The 16,354-nt window shown below is 31.2% G+C and overlaps 1 protein-coding gene across 1 annotated transcript in view; it reads left to right on the forward strand.

The window, feature by feature from the left end:
• The first annotated feature begins 1,065 nt into the window (after window positions 1–1,065).
• Window positions 1,066–16,354, forward strand: part of LOC112127902 (potassium voltage-gated channel subfamily KQT member 1-like) — a 47,423-nt gene continuing 32,134 nt past the window's right edge. Inside the window, exons 1-2 of the mRNA XM_024229451.1 lie at window positions 1,066–1,785; window positions 14,415–14,636. Of these exons, the coding sequence (XP_024085219.1) occupies window positions 14,448–14,636 (189 nt within the window). The 5' untranslated portion in view covers window positions 1,066–1,785; window positions 14,415–14,447. The remainder of the gene's footprint in view (window positions 1,786–14,414; window positions 14,637–16,354) is intronic.

A 16,354-nucleotide genomic window follows, 5' to 3' on the forward strand; every position in this document is an offset into this window, starting at 1 on the left:
CAATTTGTATTTTCTTCGATTTCATTTTTCCGCTCCGGCAGCCTCAAAAACTTCTGAAAAAAGAAATCTTGCACGCACAACTTTTATTCAAATATTAGCAGGCATTCAATGGTATAACAATTTGGGAAAAGGCCTAAATCTCATTATAAATTCCAATAAATTTGAGAAAGCTGAAAAGTGCTCTTCGAAAGAAACTCTGGGGACCCAGTAACTCCTGTAAATCACTCGAAAGGTTGAGCCTTTGGCTAAAGGGCTGTAAAGTGGGACAGTCGACCAAAATATGTTTTGCTGTCAAAATGGTGCGTTCTCCACTTCGCGTACATCGAGGACAAGTTGGAAGGTTGTTGCCTATTAAAAGCCTATTATGGATTTGCCTGATATGACCTATTCGCAATCTAGAGAGAATCACAAGTTCTTTTCTCTCAAGTTCCTCAGTTGGCCATTTATGTACAACTGGCTTAATTTCTTTCATACTATCTCTACAGACATTCCATCTTGCCGCCCACTTTCGTTTGATAATGTTTTTAACATAAACGATTATTATTATTATTATTATTATTATTCCCAAGGAGTTATCGAGGAATAAATCCCTCAAACTAGGGATTTCATTGGGAGGGATGCTTACAGAGAAGAATTTTTGATCACTATCCGCAGCCAGTTGACCTGCAACAACTGAATGCAGCGTTACAACATCTATGGAGTGAAATTCCTTATGAAGTTAGTGTCAACCTTATTGATAGTATCCCTAACAGGTGCACAGAGGTTTTAGATAGAAGAGGACACTATAGACGGTATTAATTGTTTAAAAAACTTATTGTGTCCAATAAAAAAAATTATGGAATTAAACCATTTTATTTTTTAAAAATCCCTTAATTATATTGTAAAGCATAATAATTCTAAGAAATATTAAGAATTGTGTAAAAAGTAGAAGTAATTAAGTAAGAATAAATAGTAATCTAAGGAATTTTAATACAATTATCAAAAAATAAAATAAAAATGCTAAGGAAAGTAGTTACTACAAAACTGACAGTATTTCTGTTCATTTTGAGCAGTTTAGTTTGTAAAATTTTATGTGGCTTGTAATTGTCATTGATTTATTGTGAAGTCCTGAAATGTGGTTCATGTTGACAAAAGAAAATGCTCAGAACAGAATAATCGGACATTAATAAGCTTCAAATTTACTTTCATTGTATTTGTCAGTCTATTAAAAATGTAATGCTCATCCAATGCTAACTTATAATGTAAATTAGATAAGATATTACTTCAAGGGATTACCAAGTTTCGATTACGTGCTTTCGAGAGCAGATTGGACGAATGCTCTTCTGAAGAAACCGTGAGATGGAAAGAAAAAGTTACAAACTCAATCAATATTTTGAAAATTTATATTCGTAATGATTTGAGTTATAACTGAACCAAGTATCATGTTGATGTGGCGAATACATTTATCTAAATGTTTTAGTCAATTAGGAGTATCTACGTCAGGGAAGATTGGTATCGGACCGGACGAATCCGCGCTGTCCGCAAATGAAATTGCGTAATTTCCAAAACACGTTGGGTGGTTGATTTGGGGGTTAATTTTAGTGGGGTTGAAATCGTGCCCGTTGAAATCCAACAAGTGCTGCCCGGCGAGGCCAAATAATGGCAGCACCGTCGCCTCGTTGGACTCAGTCGCTCCGCTCCTCCCCGACCGTGAACACCAACTGTTGCTCCAACTCTCCGCCGGGACGGCAAAACATGCTCATTGCCTGAAGAATAAACTGGACCACCTTGCCTCCTCTGGACCCAGTAAGGATTTTTTTTTGACATTTCACCGACCAGAGTTATCCATTTCTCCCCGAGGTGCGGCCTGGCTCCGACGGTTCTCGAGTTTAACATAAATTTGTAACACAATTTAAATTTCCCATATAAAATTTTAAAATCCAAAAGAATAGTTTTTTTAATATAAAAATAATTTGATGTTATGCCGTTAACAATACAAAATCGATTGCTATGGATTCAGTACATTAATTTTTTTAAATTTTTTATTTTTTTATTAAGCAAAAGCAATTTTTTTTATATATAAATACAGATTTGATATTATGGAGTTTAAAATGGAAAATTGATCTTACGGATTCAGTACATTCAGATTTTTTTAATTAGACAAAAGCAGTAAAGACAAAAAATATTTGATATTAAGGCGTTTAAAATGGAAAATTGATTCTTACGGATTCAGTACGTTAAGATTATATTTTTGTAATTAGACAAATGCAGTTCTTTTATATATATAAAAAATATTTGATATTATGGCGTATGAAATTAATTTTTTTTTTTTAAATTAAGCAAAAGCAATTCTTTATGGTGTTTAAAATACCAAAATTGATTCTTATGGATTCAGTACATTAAAATTATTGTTTTAATTAGACAAAAGCAGTTCTTTTACATATACAAAAATATTTGATATTGTGGCTTCTAAAATGCAAAATTGATTCCTAAGGATTTAGTACGTTAAAATTATAATTAATTAGACTTTTAATTAGACAAATGCAGTTGTTTTATGTATACAAACAATATGTAATATTATGCCGTTTAAAATACAAAATTGATTCTAATGGATTCAGTACATTAATACTATATTTTTTAATTAGACAAAAGCAATTCTTTTATATATACAAAAAATATTTGATATTGTGGCGTTTAAAATACCAAAATTGATTCTTATGGATTCAGTACATTAATACTATATTTTTTAATTAGACAAAAGCAATTCTTTTATATATACAAAAAATATTTGATATTGTGGCGTTTAAAATACCAAAATTGATTCTTATGGATTCAGAACATTAAGCTTATGTTTTTTTTTAATTAGGCGAAAACAATTCTTTTATGTATACAAAACATATTTGATATTGTGACGTTAAAAATACAAAATTTATTCTTATGGATTCAGTCCATTAAGATTATGTTTTTTTTAATTAGACAAAATCAATTCATTTATATATACGACAAATATTTGATGTTGTGGGGATACAAATACAAAATAAATTGCTACGGATTCAGTACGTTGATATTATATTTTTTTAATTAGACAAAAGCAATTCTTTTATATATAGAAAAAATAATTTGATATTACGGCGTTAAAATACAAAATCGATTCCTACGGATTCAATACGTTAATATTACAGTTTTTAATTATTTTAGTAGTTAGTTTTTTATATATAAAAAATACTTTGATATGAAGGTGATAAAGATATAAAATTGATTCCTAAGGATTCAGTAATTTAAATATTATCATTTATGTATGGTGATTAGTGACCGTTAATCGATAATTATTCAGAAATCGTGAGATGCGGTCTGGTGTGATGTAGGCACGCTCAACACGACACGCAAGAATGGCACAAGTACACAGAAGACAAACACTTTGAGCCCTGAAGATGATCTCAATAAAGATCGAAACGTTGGCACGATAAAGAAAATGTTTTTCTAAAACCTACATNATATATATATATGGTATTATATGTACAATTCTCGTTTGATTTACTTTATTTTTTTGTTTACTTATTTTACGCGTTGTTCGTGACTTACTTTACAAGCCATCACTTATCTCTATAAAATTTTGTTTCGTTAATAACAGTACACTTAGTAATTAAAGAAAAACTCAATCCATATTTCATAGGTTAACTAAACGAATTGTACCTCCTTCGAAATTACGTGACAATGATGTGAGATAATTATTTGACTTATTAACTTAAATTTATACTTTATGACTTAAATTATTTCACTTTATTTTCCACAGAATAATAATAATAATAATAGGTATTTTATTATGGCAATCATACAAAAAGCACACATTTCCATACCATTTTCATAAATTATACATTTGCCGTGTTTATTTTTACTTAAGCAAGCTTGCTTTAGTACAACATATAGATTTCGTGATAATATATTTTTTTTTATAATTACTGTGTTATATTAATTTTTTTTTTAAATCACAAAACCAAAAGGTTTCAAATTACAATTAATATTTTTTGGAATCCATTATATTTCTTTGTCCGATAGACCAAATAACTTCTTTCAATTAATTAATCCTTATGTAATATATTGGTTGATATACAAATGCCAGTGTCACGAGAGGGATTCGAACCCACGACCTTCGGTTAAATACGCCGTTGCTCTACCACTTGTGCTATCGTGACTTCAGTCCACTCGGACACCAACTTCTCACTTCAACCCACCTTTCAAATTTTATCTCATTTTTGCCATTTTTCAAAATTCGAAAGGTGAGTTGAGGCTCAAGTGGTAAAGCAGCGGCGTGTTTAGCCGAAGGTCGTTGGTTCGAATCCCGCTCGTGACACTGGCTTCTTTTATCTTAACCAATACCTTACATAAAGGTTAATTTTTTGGAATGTTAATAATTAAAATTTTGCAGTTTTATTGACAAATTGAAATAATACCGTCAACCAACCTAACTACATTGTAAATCTTGTGCAAAAAGTTTTTGAATTTTAAGAGATTCAATAATTAATGTAATAAATTAATTTTAAACCATTTTTTTAATTATTGTATTAATGTATTTTCTATATTAAAGAAACTCCTTTAGGAAGAGAAAAAGATAACTACGATTTAGTTATTTTTGGATGAGAGAGATAATTTTTTAATGTCTGTACTGACTTTGCACAATGATACATTTTTTAACTTTAAAAAGTTATGCAGGGTATTTTTCTAATTTGGTTTCATTAATGAAAAGATTCTGCAAGGGATAGAAGTTTTTCAAGTTTTAAAAACGATTTATGTCCGCTTTTTAAAAAAAAATTCTTTTCAAGCGTACTCCTTTTTCTTGGTTGTTAATTTCTCTTCTTGAAGTTGTCCAAAGTCCGAAAAGGTAAAAACTTGTTATAAAGTCAGAAGATTAATGAGTCTAGTACACCAGCGCGCTAACAATCGTCACTTGTCAGTCTCTCGGTGCGTTCCTTGCGCTCTTTTGTAATACCATAACAACTTGACGGTGGCGTTTTAAACGGCGAGAAGAACCAGTTTCCAGCCACCGGAGAACATGATCTTTTATTGATCAAGCATCGTAAATGTTTATAGAATACATCCTAGGTTCTGGTCCAACAAACAACCTAAATCACCATTAATTTTTGAAACAAGAGCTGAATTAAATATTTATTCGGTAAAACAGAAAAATAGAATGAATAAATCGTGAGCGAAGGAAGACGGATTCTTAATAAATGTTGTATACTAGTTGATTAATTGTTTCTGTTTTTCCGAAATGCAAACCAGACATACAATTATGGAAAGAGATTGAATAGAAAAATTTATATTCGCTACAAAATTATTACAGAATACAAGTGAAAATATAATATTCTTCTTCCTCAAACAAACATGTTCTTTCATCAAACGTTGTTAAACAAATATGTTTTTGTATTTAATTGAAAATATAAATCAATTTAACATGGCAAGCATATTCAAAATGGAAATTAGATTTATGAACTTCCGTCATCCATACATCAAAATATTATTTTTAATTTTTGTTAATAAAATTATACAAGTGTTTTTTTCTCACGAGTATGTTCGGAGAAAGCGTGAAGGGTAGATAATTTATTTTTTCCAGAAACGTTTGAACCTCACACAATTTTATTACATCCACATCACCCCTAATCGTCCAACGCGTGGTGTTTCTTAATTTAAAAAAAATTAAACAGAAACAGCGAAATGGTCTATTAAATGAAAGGCCAGTCATAGAAGGTTAATATTGACGGGGTCATTTTAAACTTTGAATGACTTCGTTTAAGAAGCTAATCAATAGCTATTAGTTACGAAACATTCAAGTTTCATTGAGTCCCGCTGTAAGACTATATTTAAAACTTTCAGCTTGTATGTCAATTAGTGTCAAGTAAATGTTATGTAATGTCTTAATCAAGATTTTAGTTATCTTTTGTCTTTTTCTTCAATTATGGTCTTTCCTTTATACTATTTTCGTCTGATCAATTAAATGATTAACATTCGTAAAAAATATTTATTATACAACATCAACCTTTGAATTAGGGCAATAAATGTTTTGAGTCTTATTTGATCACTTTTTCCTTAGCTGTGCTTTACCATTTATCAATTTCCATTCAAATCGTATTTACTTGTTAAACCCACCTTACCTTTTTTTTCATGATCGTCTGCGTTGTTTGTTGTGTAAATAGAGAAATACTAATTATGGCGTTAGGGCGTGACCTTTTTTATATTGTGATGTTTATGCCGTGAAAAATTTATTCTGCTTTCAGAAAATATTTCATTTTTTTTTTAACAAATGTAACGTAAAATAAAAAATCGGTTAATTTCAAACATCGTCATGACAACATAATTATAAACTTTAGATTAACAACGATTATATTTGCAATTTATTGTTTCATGTATTATTATTAGCACCAAAACAATGAGAGTTTTGGCTGTTCGAATGTTGGTATTTTTTTTGTTGCTTATTTGGTTGGGTGTTTTTTATATTTTATTAAATTATAACCCGAGGCAAAGTAAGAATGAAAAATGAGCGTTTCAGACATTCCAGCTAATGACATCGGACTGATTGGGTCAGTAAAAATTCGTCGAAGTTCTTTCATTCGTTTCATTTTTTTTTCAATGGCAGCCCGATACAACGAATAAATCAATATCGCCACGATATTAATTCACGTTTTAGGTGCGATATGGTCAAATCGATCAACTTTCCTGTTTGACATGTTTTAAATTTTTATGAATTGAATATAAAAAAACATGTCAAACAGTACATTGTCATTGATTTTCGACATTGTGGCTTATATTTGGTTGTAACATATGGTATCTCAGAGAAAGTAATTAATAAAATTTATAGTTTAGAAAGTTCTATTTTCGTCTGTGAACATTTCTTATCACGGAACAACCATTTTAGACTCATTTTATAAACATAATTACGTGACGAATTCCTTGGCGGGAGGGGGGTTGAGTATACTTTTCTTTGATTTATCGAAACATCTATTCTTCCAAAAAAGTTATAGTTAGTAGGAGTAAGTACCGGCGAATGTTAAGAGTGCTTCAAATTTTTATTTAGAAATCGTGAGATGCGGTCTGGTGTGATGTAGGTTTCAGAAAAACATTTTCTTTATCGTGCCAACGTTTCGATCTTTATTGAGATCATCTTCAGGGCCTGGGATTTACAAACATTGTTTACATATAACAATTACATTTTGGATGTGGAAAAGTGAATTTATACAATGCAAAATATATTTTTTATATATTCAATCAATGTATTTCTACTCACTCAGGGTGTTTGTCTTCTGTGTAATTGTGCCATTCTTACCATGTATGTATGCCACGTATCGGTATGTCCTTCCTTGAAGGATGTCCTTCCCCAACCCTTCAAAATCCAAGGTACATAAACACAAAATAGCAAAATCTCACTGGCCCTCTGGACACGACACGCAAGAATGGCACAATTACACAGAAGACAAACACTCTGAGTGAGTAGAAATACATTGATTGAATATATAAAAAATATATTTTGCATTGTATAAATTCACTTTTCCACATCCAAAATGTGATTGTTATATGTAAACAATGTTTGTAAATCCCAGGCCCTGATGATGATCTCAATAAAGATCGAAACGTTGGCACGATAAAGAAAATGTTTTTCTGAAACCTACATCAAACCAGACCGCATCTCACGATTTCTAAATAAATATCTATTAACGGTCACTAATCACCATACAGTGCTTCAAATGTTTTTAAGATTCTCACCTTTATTCAACCGCAGTCCAGATATCTTGTGTAACACCCACTATTTTTCACAGCAGATCAAACAATGAAAAAAAGCACAACTCACACAAACAATAGTATATGAGTACGTTTTTAAATTTATGAGCATGATGCCTAGAATAAAATATAACCCAATCCAATTCAAAAAAAATTTCAGCCTTCAGCATATGCCATTTGTTTTTTTAGAAATTAAAGTTTTTTCGGGGTTCTTATCGTCAAGGTTAAATTCATTATGAAATATGACGCGATCTTCCATTTTAATTAAGTAGAAAGACAAATTTTAAAAAAACTATAATACCAGCTTTCCAACTATGGTTTCTAAATGCCAAAAACCCAGCTATTCAATTTAAAAAAAATTAAAATGTTCAAGAAACTATAGGACTGTGGATAGGGATTGAGAGTGCAGGGGCACGTATTTAATCTACACGACGGGGTGTTATAGTAAATATAAAAATCAATAACGTCCGTGGCCACCTGTGGCTTGGCCATTACATTGCTCGCAACCTCTTCGCCCGTAGTATATCTTTTCCTCTCCCGACACGTGTTGCTCACGATTAATTTACTTACACGCTCTCCTAAAAGCTCACAACATAAGGGCGATCATGGAAGAGAAGCATAAATGGGATCGTGACTCCGGGAAATCCTTAATAAACGCCAGACACGAAGCTGGCACACAACCCTAGCAATTTAACGTCGAATTAATAGAACATGAGATTCTTGTCATTACTGATCGATTTTAATCCATACAGTTACCGTGCGCGTTTTCTATACACACTATATAATAAGATTATAATAAGACAACTTTTTCCAATTACGACGTGTTTCTGGAAAAAATATATTATTTTAATGCCAATATTTTCTAAAGATCACAATCTAGCAATAAATTTGCGCCTTATGGTCATTAGATTCTTCGTTAACACATCAAGGACTCCTTCAGTCGATACCACCGCCGTTTCATCATGGCGCACCCCATTCGGAATCATGAAATAGACCAAAATAAGTTCAAGTGAATTTGACCCGTGATCTTTTATGTTCATTGCCGAGGGCAGGAAATTACGCCGGGCAAGATTGTTGTCTGATGAATTTCAAATTCTAAAGCTAAATTAGACGGTCTTTCAGTTCTCATCGTTTGTAGATAAGGGCATTCATAACGAGATTAGTCTTCCGGCGAGGAATTTGGTGATGATAATCAGATAAAATGGCAAATGAGTTGAAAAGGTTTTATTTTAGACCTATTTTGTATTAATTTACCAATGGGACGTGTATATTACATTGGCTTTTTAAAGCCCTTAAGAATCTCTAATTAAGAACTGAAAGGTACTTAAACGAGAGAGAGAATATTTTATTTTCGCTGTACTCGACATCGCGCAAATGAATAACATAATCTATCCATGCAGACGTAATTATTTATTGCCCTTTTAAAAAGACAGAAATATTTGTGGAAAAAGAAGAAACATTGTGGTATTGTGGCATAAACAAACCTAACTAATTGCGAAATTAACTTTTCAATTAAATTTTTACCACATAGAAATAACAATACATAGAAATTATTTCTTCTTGTAAGGAAAAATAGAATAGAACACAAACAACAATCCACGTTTGTTTTGTTTTCCAACTCTTGGAATGAGTTGTAATATTTCTTTTCTGTTACAAGTCTGCAAAACGAATCAGGGGGAAAGGAGAAAGGGAGAATGGAACATAGAGGCTCTCAAATAAAAGCCTCCGGCATTTCTTTTTTACGCTGATATATTTTTAATTACTCTTTTGTCATTTTTATATTTTTCTGAGCTCCTGTCAGGCTTAATTGTTCCAGTTTAACAAATCGTTCTTGATCCAGTTACGAACAATTCGACCGGAACTGGCTAAACTTAAGTTTTGGTTAAGTTAATAAAAAATGGAGAACGCTTGAAAACAAAAAATATATAACTTTTTTAATTTATTGCAAATAACCAAATATGTAACTCAATAACAGCCTGCAAATAACACTGTAACATTCTGTTTATTTTTCGGCAATATCTGTATTTCTACGATATGGATATTGCATTTATTGTGGAACATCAAAGAAATTGTATGTTATGTAGGCAGCACGAGGAAAACTTAAAAATTATATACTGGATGAAATCATATTTGAAACAAGACAAGAAAGCCAAGAATTAAAATAAATAACCGCAGAGTGAACAAATTATTATCGTGTTATTATCATCACAAGATTGTATTTTAATTAACGGAAAGTATGAAATTAATAAAAACATAATTAAATTAAATGTGCATTTATTACGACATTTAATTTAAAATCGGTCTATTGTCGTTTAAATTTTATCTAAAACAACGCTGGGTAGTTACAAAACAAAGGGTGTTACTTATTTTACCGAAAAAACACCAACATATTTCAGAGTTAATAAAAGTATGTTGCCAATTTTAAACTGTCTTTTTCAAAAGGTTATTACAACCTAATTTTCTCGGGCGGTGTGCATAAACCACACTTCTTATGGCAGAGAGTCAATGAAAAAAAAAAATGAAAAAAAAACGAAAAAGATTGAGACGCTGTCAAACTTTTCGATGCTCCATGAATCAGTTAAGCGGAACAGCACACCTACGTATCATCGGTTGTGCTAAGTTTTCAAAGTTGTTGTTTCAAAAGTTTACGCTTGTAGTAGTCGGAAGGGAAAGATGAAAAAAATAACACAAGAATATTACGAATAAAATTTTAATGTAAAATATTTGGGTTTTTTTTTTTAATTTAAGGTTAAACCATATTTTTGGGTTGTTGGGGTTATTTGAATTTTTGGACATCGAGATACCTTAATAATCTTTCAGACGTATTGAGGAATTCCAAGGACGGCGCAGATCCGATGTAGCCGGGATGGCAGAAAGGTGTTGCGGGTTTAGCGGAACGAACGCCTTGTGGTTTCTCACGCTCGATAAAGGAATATCGCTGCCGACCATGAGTTGTCGTTCTTTCAAACAAGTGAATTTTCGGGTATAATTTTTATGGATTCCAGGTTAACTTTCTTTATTTTTTCCATTCCTATTCATTCATGGACATTGGTGATACTTTATTGAAGTTTTTTTCGCTTTATTAAAATGAATACATTGTGGGCTTCAACTGACATTGTCTCGGCTTAGATTTTAATAAATAGAAAAAATACTGCAGTTGTTCAATAAAAGATCATCAATGTTTATTAATATAGTTTGTATAATTGTGTTTTATGCTTAACAAGATTTGAAGATTTTATCTAGAACTTTATAGGGAAGCTAATTGTAGCTAATTAATTAATTTCTGTATTCATGATACATTCTAATTAACTTTAATGTGTGAAATAAACTAATTCCAGAGTTTTAATTTCAACAAATACTTCATACATACCCACAATAATTTTATTCGGTTAACTCGAAGTTCAGTTTTCTGTATTATCACTTTTTATTTTCGGGATAATTCTACATTTTTTCATTATTAAACGTCATTATCTAAGCATTTAGCAAATTTAAAAAAAAACACTGGATCTTTTAGATGAAAGGACGTATTCATCTTTGAAGTATTTGATAATGTGGAATACCGTCAATTAGTCTTTCATTTTTTTTTTTTTTTTTTTTTGTCTTTCCACCATTTGTTTTCGTTGACTAGAGGAAAGATAAACAAAAAAATGACTAAATAAGAGAACCTTGATTTTTAGAAAGAATAACCTAGGAAAAAATAAAACTCCTCCACTGATCTCATCCATCAATCACTGTCTTCGACTTTTCAGGGGGAGAGTAGAACAAGATGATAGAAATGAAAACTCTCTTCTAAATCAACTAGATATCTTCTTTAGAGACGAGAAGGAATTTGGTGTTCTACATTTTTTGTTTTTTATTAATAAACATTATTAATTTTCTTAATTTATTGGGATGATTCCAAATGATACAGTTGACTAAGTTTCTGTCCGACACCTTTACATTGCACCAAGAAATATATTAAAAAAATCTTTTAAAATTTATACCGATTTATGCCGTGTATCTTTGATATTATATACTACACGGGGATTGCTTTTCCTAGTTTAAATTGCCTATTACCTACAGTACAATTACGATCAGAAACAATTCTACTGAAATTTATTGTACATAAGTCCTACCAATAATTCTGGTATAATCTCTACATCTTTATTTTCTCTCACTTCCATTTTTTAAAGCCTGTAAGAAATGTGTTCTGTATACAATATTGGCAAAACAAATAATCTGAATCCACAATGGACTAAGAATAAAAATCTGAATAGATGTACAACTAAGAACATCGTTCACAAAATCAAGAAATATAGGGAATATTTTCTAATAGATTAAAAAGTAACATACAGTAAATTCTGAGTTAATTATATGAACTACTATTCTCAAAAAACTGCTTTGTAAAATTGTAATTAGGTAAAATGTTTTGAAATTAGGTAGAATTCAGAAATGTAACTTTTCTAATAATATTTTTAATTTATGTTGTGAATATATTTGATGTGATATACGTTCGAATTTAAGTCCTGACAAGCAAATATAGAACAAGAAGAGCCAGGCCGTGGTTGGAATTGAAGCATCGTGGACGGCAAATGTTGACCTATTCCTAAAAAAACACTTAAAAGTCTTGAGCAGTTACTTTCCACATTGCAAATTTCAAGCATCTTTCAAACCATCTCTACTTTTGGCAAAACCCCAACTGTCCGTCCTTTTGTATTCGAATGATTTTATTAATATAAATCTATCCAAAAAGGGTTAATACACAATAATTAAAAATAAATTAGTAAAGTTTAAATTATTTCAGTTATTCATAAATATAGATTCATTGGTTTTAGTGGTCCGCTTGACCAATTAATATATTTCAATTAATTAAGGTTTTTAGTTGAGATAAAAAAGTCAGTGTCACGAGCGAGATTCGAACCCACGATCTTCGGCTAAATACGTCGCTGCTGTACCACTTGAGCTATCGTGACCTCGATCCCCACGGACACCAACTTCCCATCTGAACCCCTTTTGAATTTTCCTTCCATTTTGCCATTCTTCCGAAGATCGTGGGTTCGAATCCTGCTCGTGACACTGACTTTTTTATCTCAACTAAAAACCTTAATCAATTGAAAGATATATATAGATTTGAAAATTATCGTATACCTGATTTTATATTTATAATGTAAATTGTCAACCTCAAAATATTAGCCAAATATAGTACATTAAAAACCTGAAAAAAAAAAAAGAATTATTTAATACAAAAGTTCCGTTGCTTAATATGCCATCGATCACTTATAAAATCTACTTTTGCATAATGGTTTGTATAATACCTTTTTTAAAGATGAACAATTTTATTATTGTTATTCAATTATTACAATCATTTCTTATGTTTAAGTTTTTAGCATTTGTTTAGCATCCCGCTACAGAAACATTGAAATCATCAACGTAAAATAGGAACTATGTTTGGTGATATTGCATGCAATTTGGGGTGTCAGATTAATCGTACAGTGTTTTGGAAGAAACAATATATAAAGCATTTTATTATTATTAGTTGATTAATTTTTTAAAATTCCCAAAGTTTTTAAACAATTACTATTGCCAATGTAGTATGAAAATTGGATTTCCACAGAAACCCATATAATAAGTAAACATTTTAGAAAATAGGTTTCTACCAATTTTAATTCTTCAATGTCAATATTTGCTTAAAAAAATTCGTTGTTGCATTGAAATTCAAAAATTACAATTTGGAACGTCAAAATATTATTCCTGCACTTATGCTCTTTTTGGAAAAACAGAGCTTTTATTTATTTTATGATGTAAGACTTAAGGCCATATTAGAAATTGAATATATAATTATTTTAGTTATTATTTCTATCAATTAAATTCCGTTTAAAAGATAAATTTGTCTCGTTATTTCAACAAGGTTTAAGCAATCACCAATTGGGGACTGAAATGTTCTCGTTCGGACATCTAATACGTGACACACAAAAAAGTCCTGGACAATTCACTAAAGATTTTGCAAAAACAATCCGTAAGATGAAAAAAAGTTTCGTTTTGATAAACACGCGAACAAATACGTTAGACGCTCTTTTTCCATTTTTTTTTTTTTTTTTAACAAATACAGTTATAATAGTATTTTTTGTGTTTTTATATAAAAAGGTTTGTAAAATACACCACCTTTTCACTTTTGTTAAACCTTTTGAATCGTCAGAAATTTCAATTATGTGGGTATTATCGCATTTACCTGTCTAAAAAACAGCAGTTATATAATTGAAAAAATGTAATTATAATGATAAAACTGATACATATTGCATAAGAGGTTCACACATATAACATAAAACGTTAAGATAATAGATTTACATACGCATATTTCTGACATAACTTTCTTAAGAAACTTACTAATTTTCGTGGTCCGCTTGACCAATTAATATCATTCGATTAATTAAGATTTTTTAGTGGAGATAAATAGTTCTTAAGAAAGGTTCTGTCCCAAAATTGCTCGACTTTTCCTTTTCTCTCCCTTATAAAAACCACCTCTCAGCTTGTCTCTTTCACAAATAACTGCAAAATGTTATTCGAATACCCTTCCCGTTTTAAATATTCCTTGACGTTCTTTGATGCTTCGTTTCATGAGAGACCTCGGCGGATTAAGGCACCTATGCTGAATTTTTACTTTATACCTTTTTTTCTCGACGGTGCAGGTGAGGGAGGGTGAGATGGGGCCCGGGTGAGGGATGAGAGCGTCGGCCATGAACAGGGCCGAAGAGGTAGAACTGTTTCGAAAATCGCGGGAGGTAAGCGTCCTGAGGGCCAAGCGACCTGAAGACCTCGTCCTTAGCGTCCTCAAGGAGCCACTGGTCAACCATCAACGGCCCAACGCACTACTGCCTTCGACCTCCGAAGATGACGAGGACACCAACAGAGTAGGCACTATTATATTATCTACCGGGCTGTCATTTGCAAAACCGGTTCAAAACTCAAAATTGATACAAGTATGACGCAACCACGATGTGATTTTTTTAATATCCGGCATCTCTTATCAGGCACCGTCTTTAGACTAAGTATAAAGTCAGTAAAAATCTTGTTTGTGTGTATGATGATTAATAGGAAATAAATTGTCATTTCCATTATTCCTGTTTTTTTACATTCATATTCGTTCAGAAATGGATGTCCATAGACGTTCAGCCATTCTCTTATGAACTTGAAAAAGTGAAAAAGTTTAAAGTCCCTGAAGATGCTAATCTACATTAGTACGAAACGCGTCTGTCGTAATAAATGCCTATTGTGGAATATATTTATTAATATATGAATANAGAGAGAGAGAGAGAGAGAGAGAGAGAGAGAGAGAAAGTGAGAGAGAGAAATACGTACAAATGATTGAAGTTTAAAGACATAACTCATCAAAATGTATATTAATATAATTAATATATGAATATATTTATTTCCTACTCATCATCCTATTGTGGAATTCCACAAAATCAAGATGGGCAAACAAAATTTTGTGCGTGTCACTTTTCATGGCGATGACAATTAAATAATTTTTATTTAAAAGTTAAGTTAAATTACTCAATCATTGTTGGGATTGAAATTGTAATAAAATTGTAAAATATGTAGGTCCTCGTTTTTATTGCAATCTTGCGGTTTTTAATTAAAATTTTATGTACAAAAATTAAATCATATCCCATTAGACTACAGCTTAAATTTTGCTTGATTAAACAGGAAATTTGTAAACGCCATCAACTTTACCTGTTTCACGTTATCATCAAGTTCAAAGTAAGAACAATTTCAAAGTTACGTTCGCAAATTCATTAAATAATAACTCATACAGGCCTCGACACGTTTCATACAATTTCGTTTTGAAAAGATTTCCTTTGATAGGAATAATTTGATTGGATTGCTTTCCACGTTAAATTAAATGAACAAATACATATTTGTTGACGATCTTTGTATTTTGCGCTACGCAATAAGCTTAAAAGCTGTATGATTTATGTTTCAAAAATGGGTGAAACTAAACATAATAAAAAAGAAAACAAAAGGATTTCACGAATTTCACAATAATGTAGTACATGCACATTGACTTTATTGATTAGGGAATGGGATCAGATCTGATAATTTTTATTAACACTATCAAACGGTTTTGCATCATCAAGCTTCCCTAGTTCAACCCGTAACACCTTAAAATTTGCTTTTAATAAAGGACAAACGAATGTCACACTTTTTCAAGGTCATAACAACACTTAAAAGATTATTCGGAGATCGTGAGATATTAAAAGCAGTACAAAATTAAAACTTAAAGATTATTTAGAGATTGTGAGATGCGGTCTGGTGTGACGTAGGTTTCAGAAAAACATTTTCTTTATCGTGCCAACGTTTCGATCTTCATTGAGATCATCTTCAGACCTCAAAAGTCTGACTCTCAACATGACTCACAAGAATGACACATCTACATGAAAAACAAACACTTTGAGCACTGAAGATGATCTCAATAAAGGTCGAAACGTTGGCACGATAAACAAAATGTTTTCTAATCCTACGTCACACCAGACCGCAACTCACGATCTCCGAATTATCATTGACTAACACGGTCAATAAACACCACACACAAAAATACCAAAAAGATTATATGTATATATATATATAT

This window comes from Cimex lectularius, unplaced genomic scaffold (genome assembly GCF_000648675.2).
Source record: "Cimex lectularius strain Harlan isolate CLEC.00 unplaced genomic scaffold, Clec_2.1 scaffold228, whole genome shotgun sequence".
NCBI lineage: Eukaryota > Metazoa > Arthropoda > Insecta > Hemiptera > Cimicidae > Cimex > Cimex lectularius.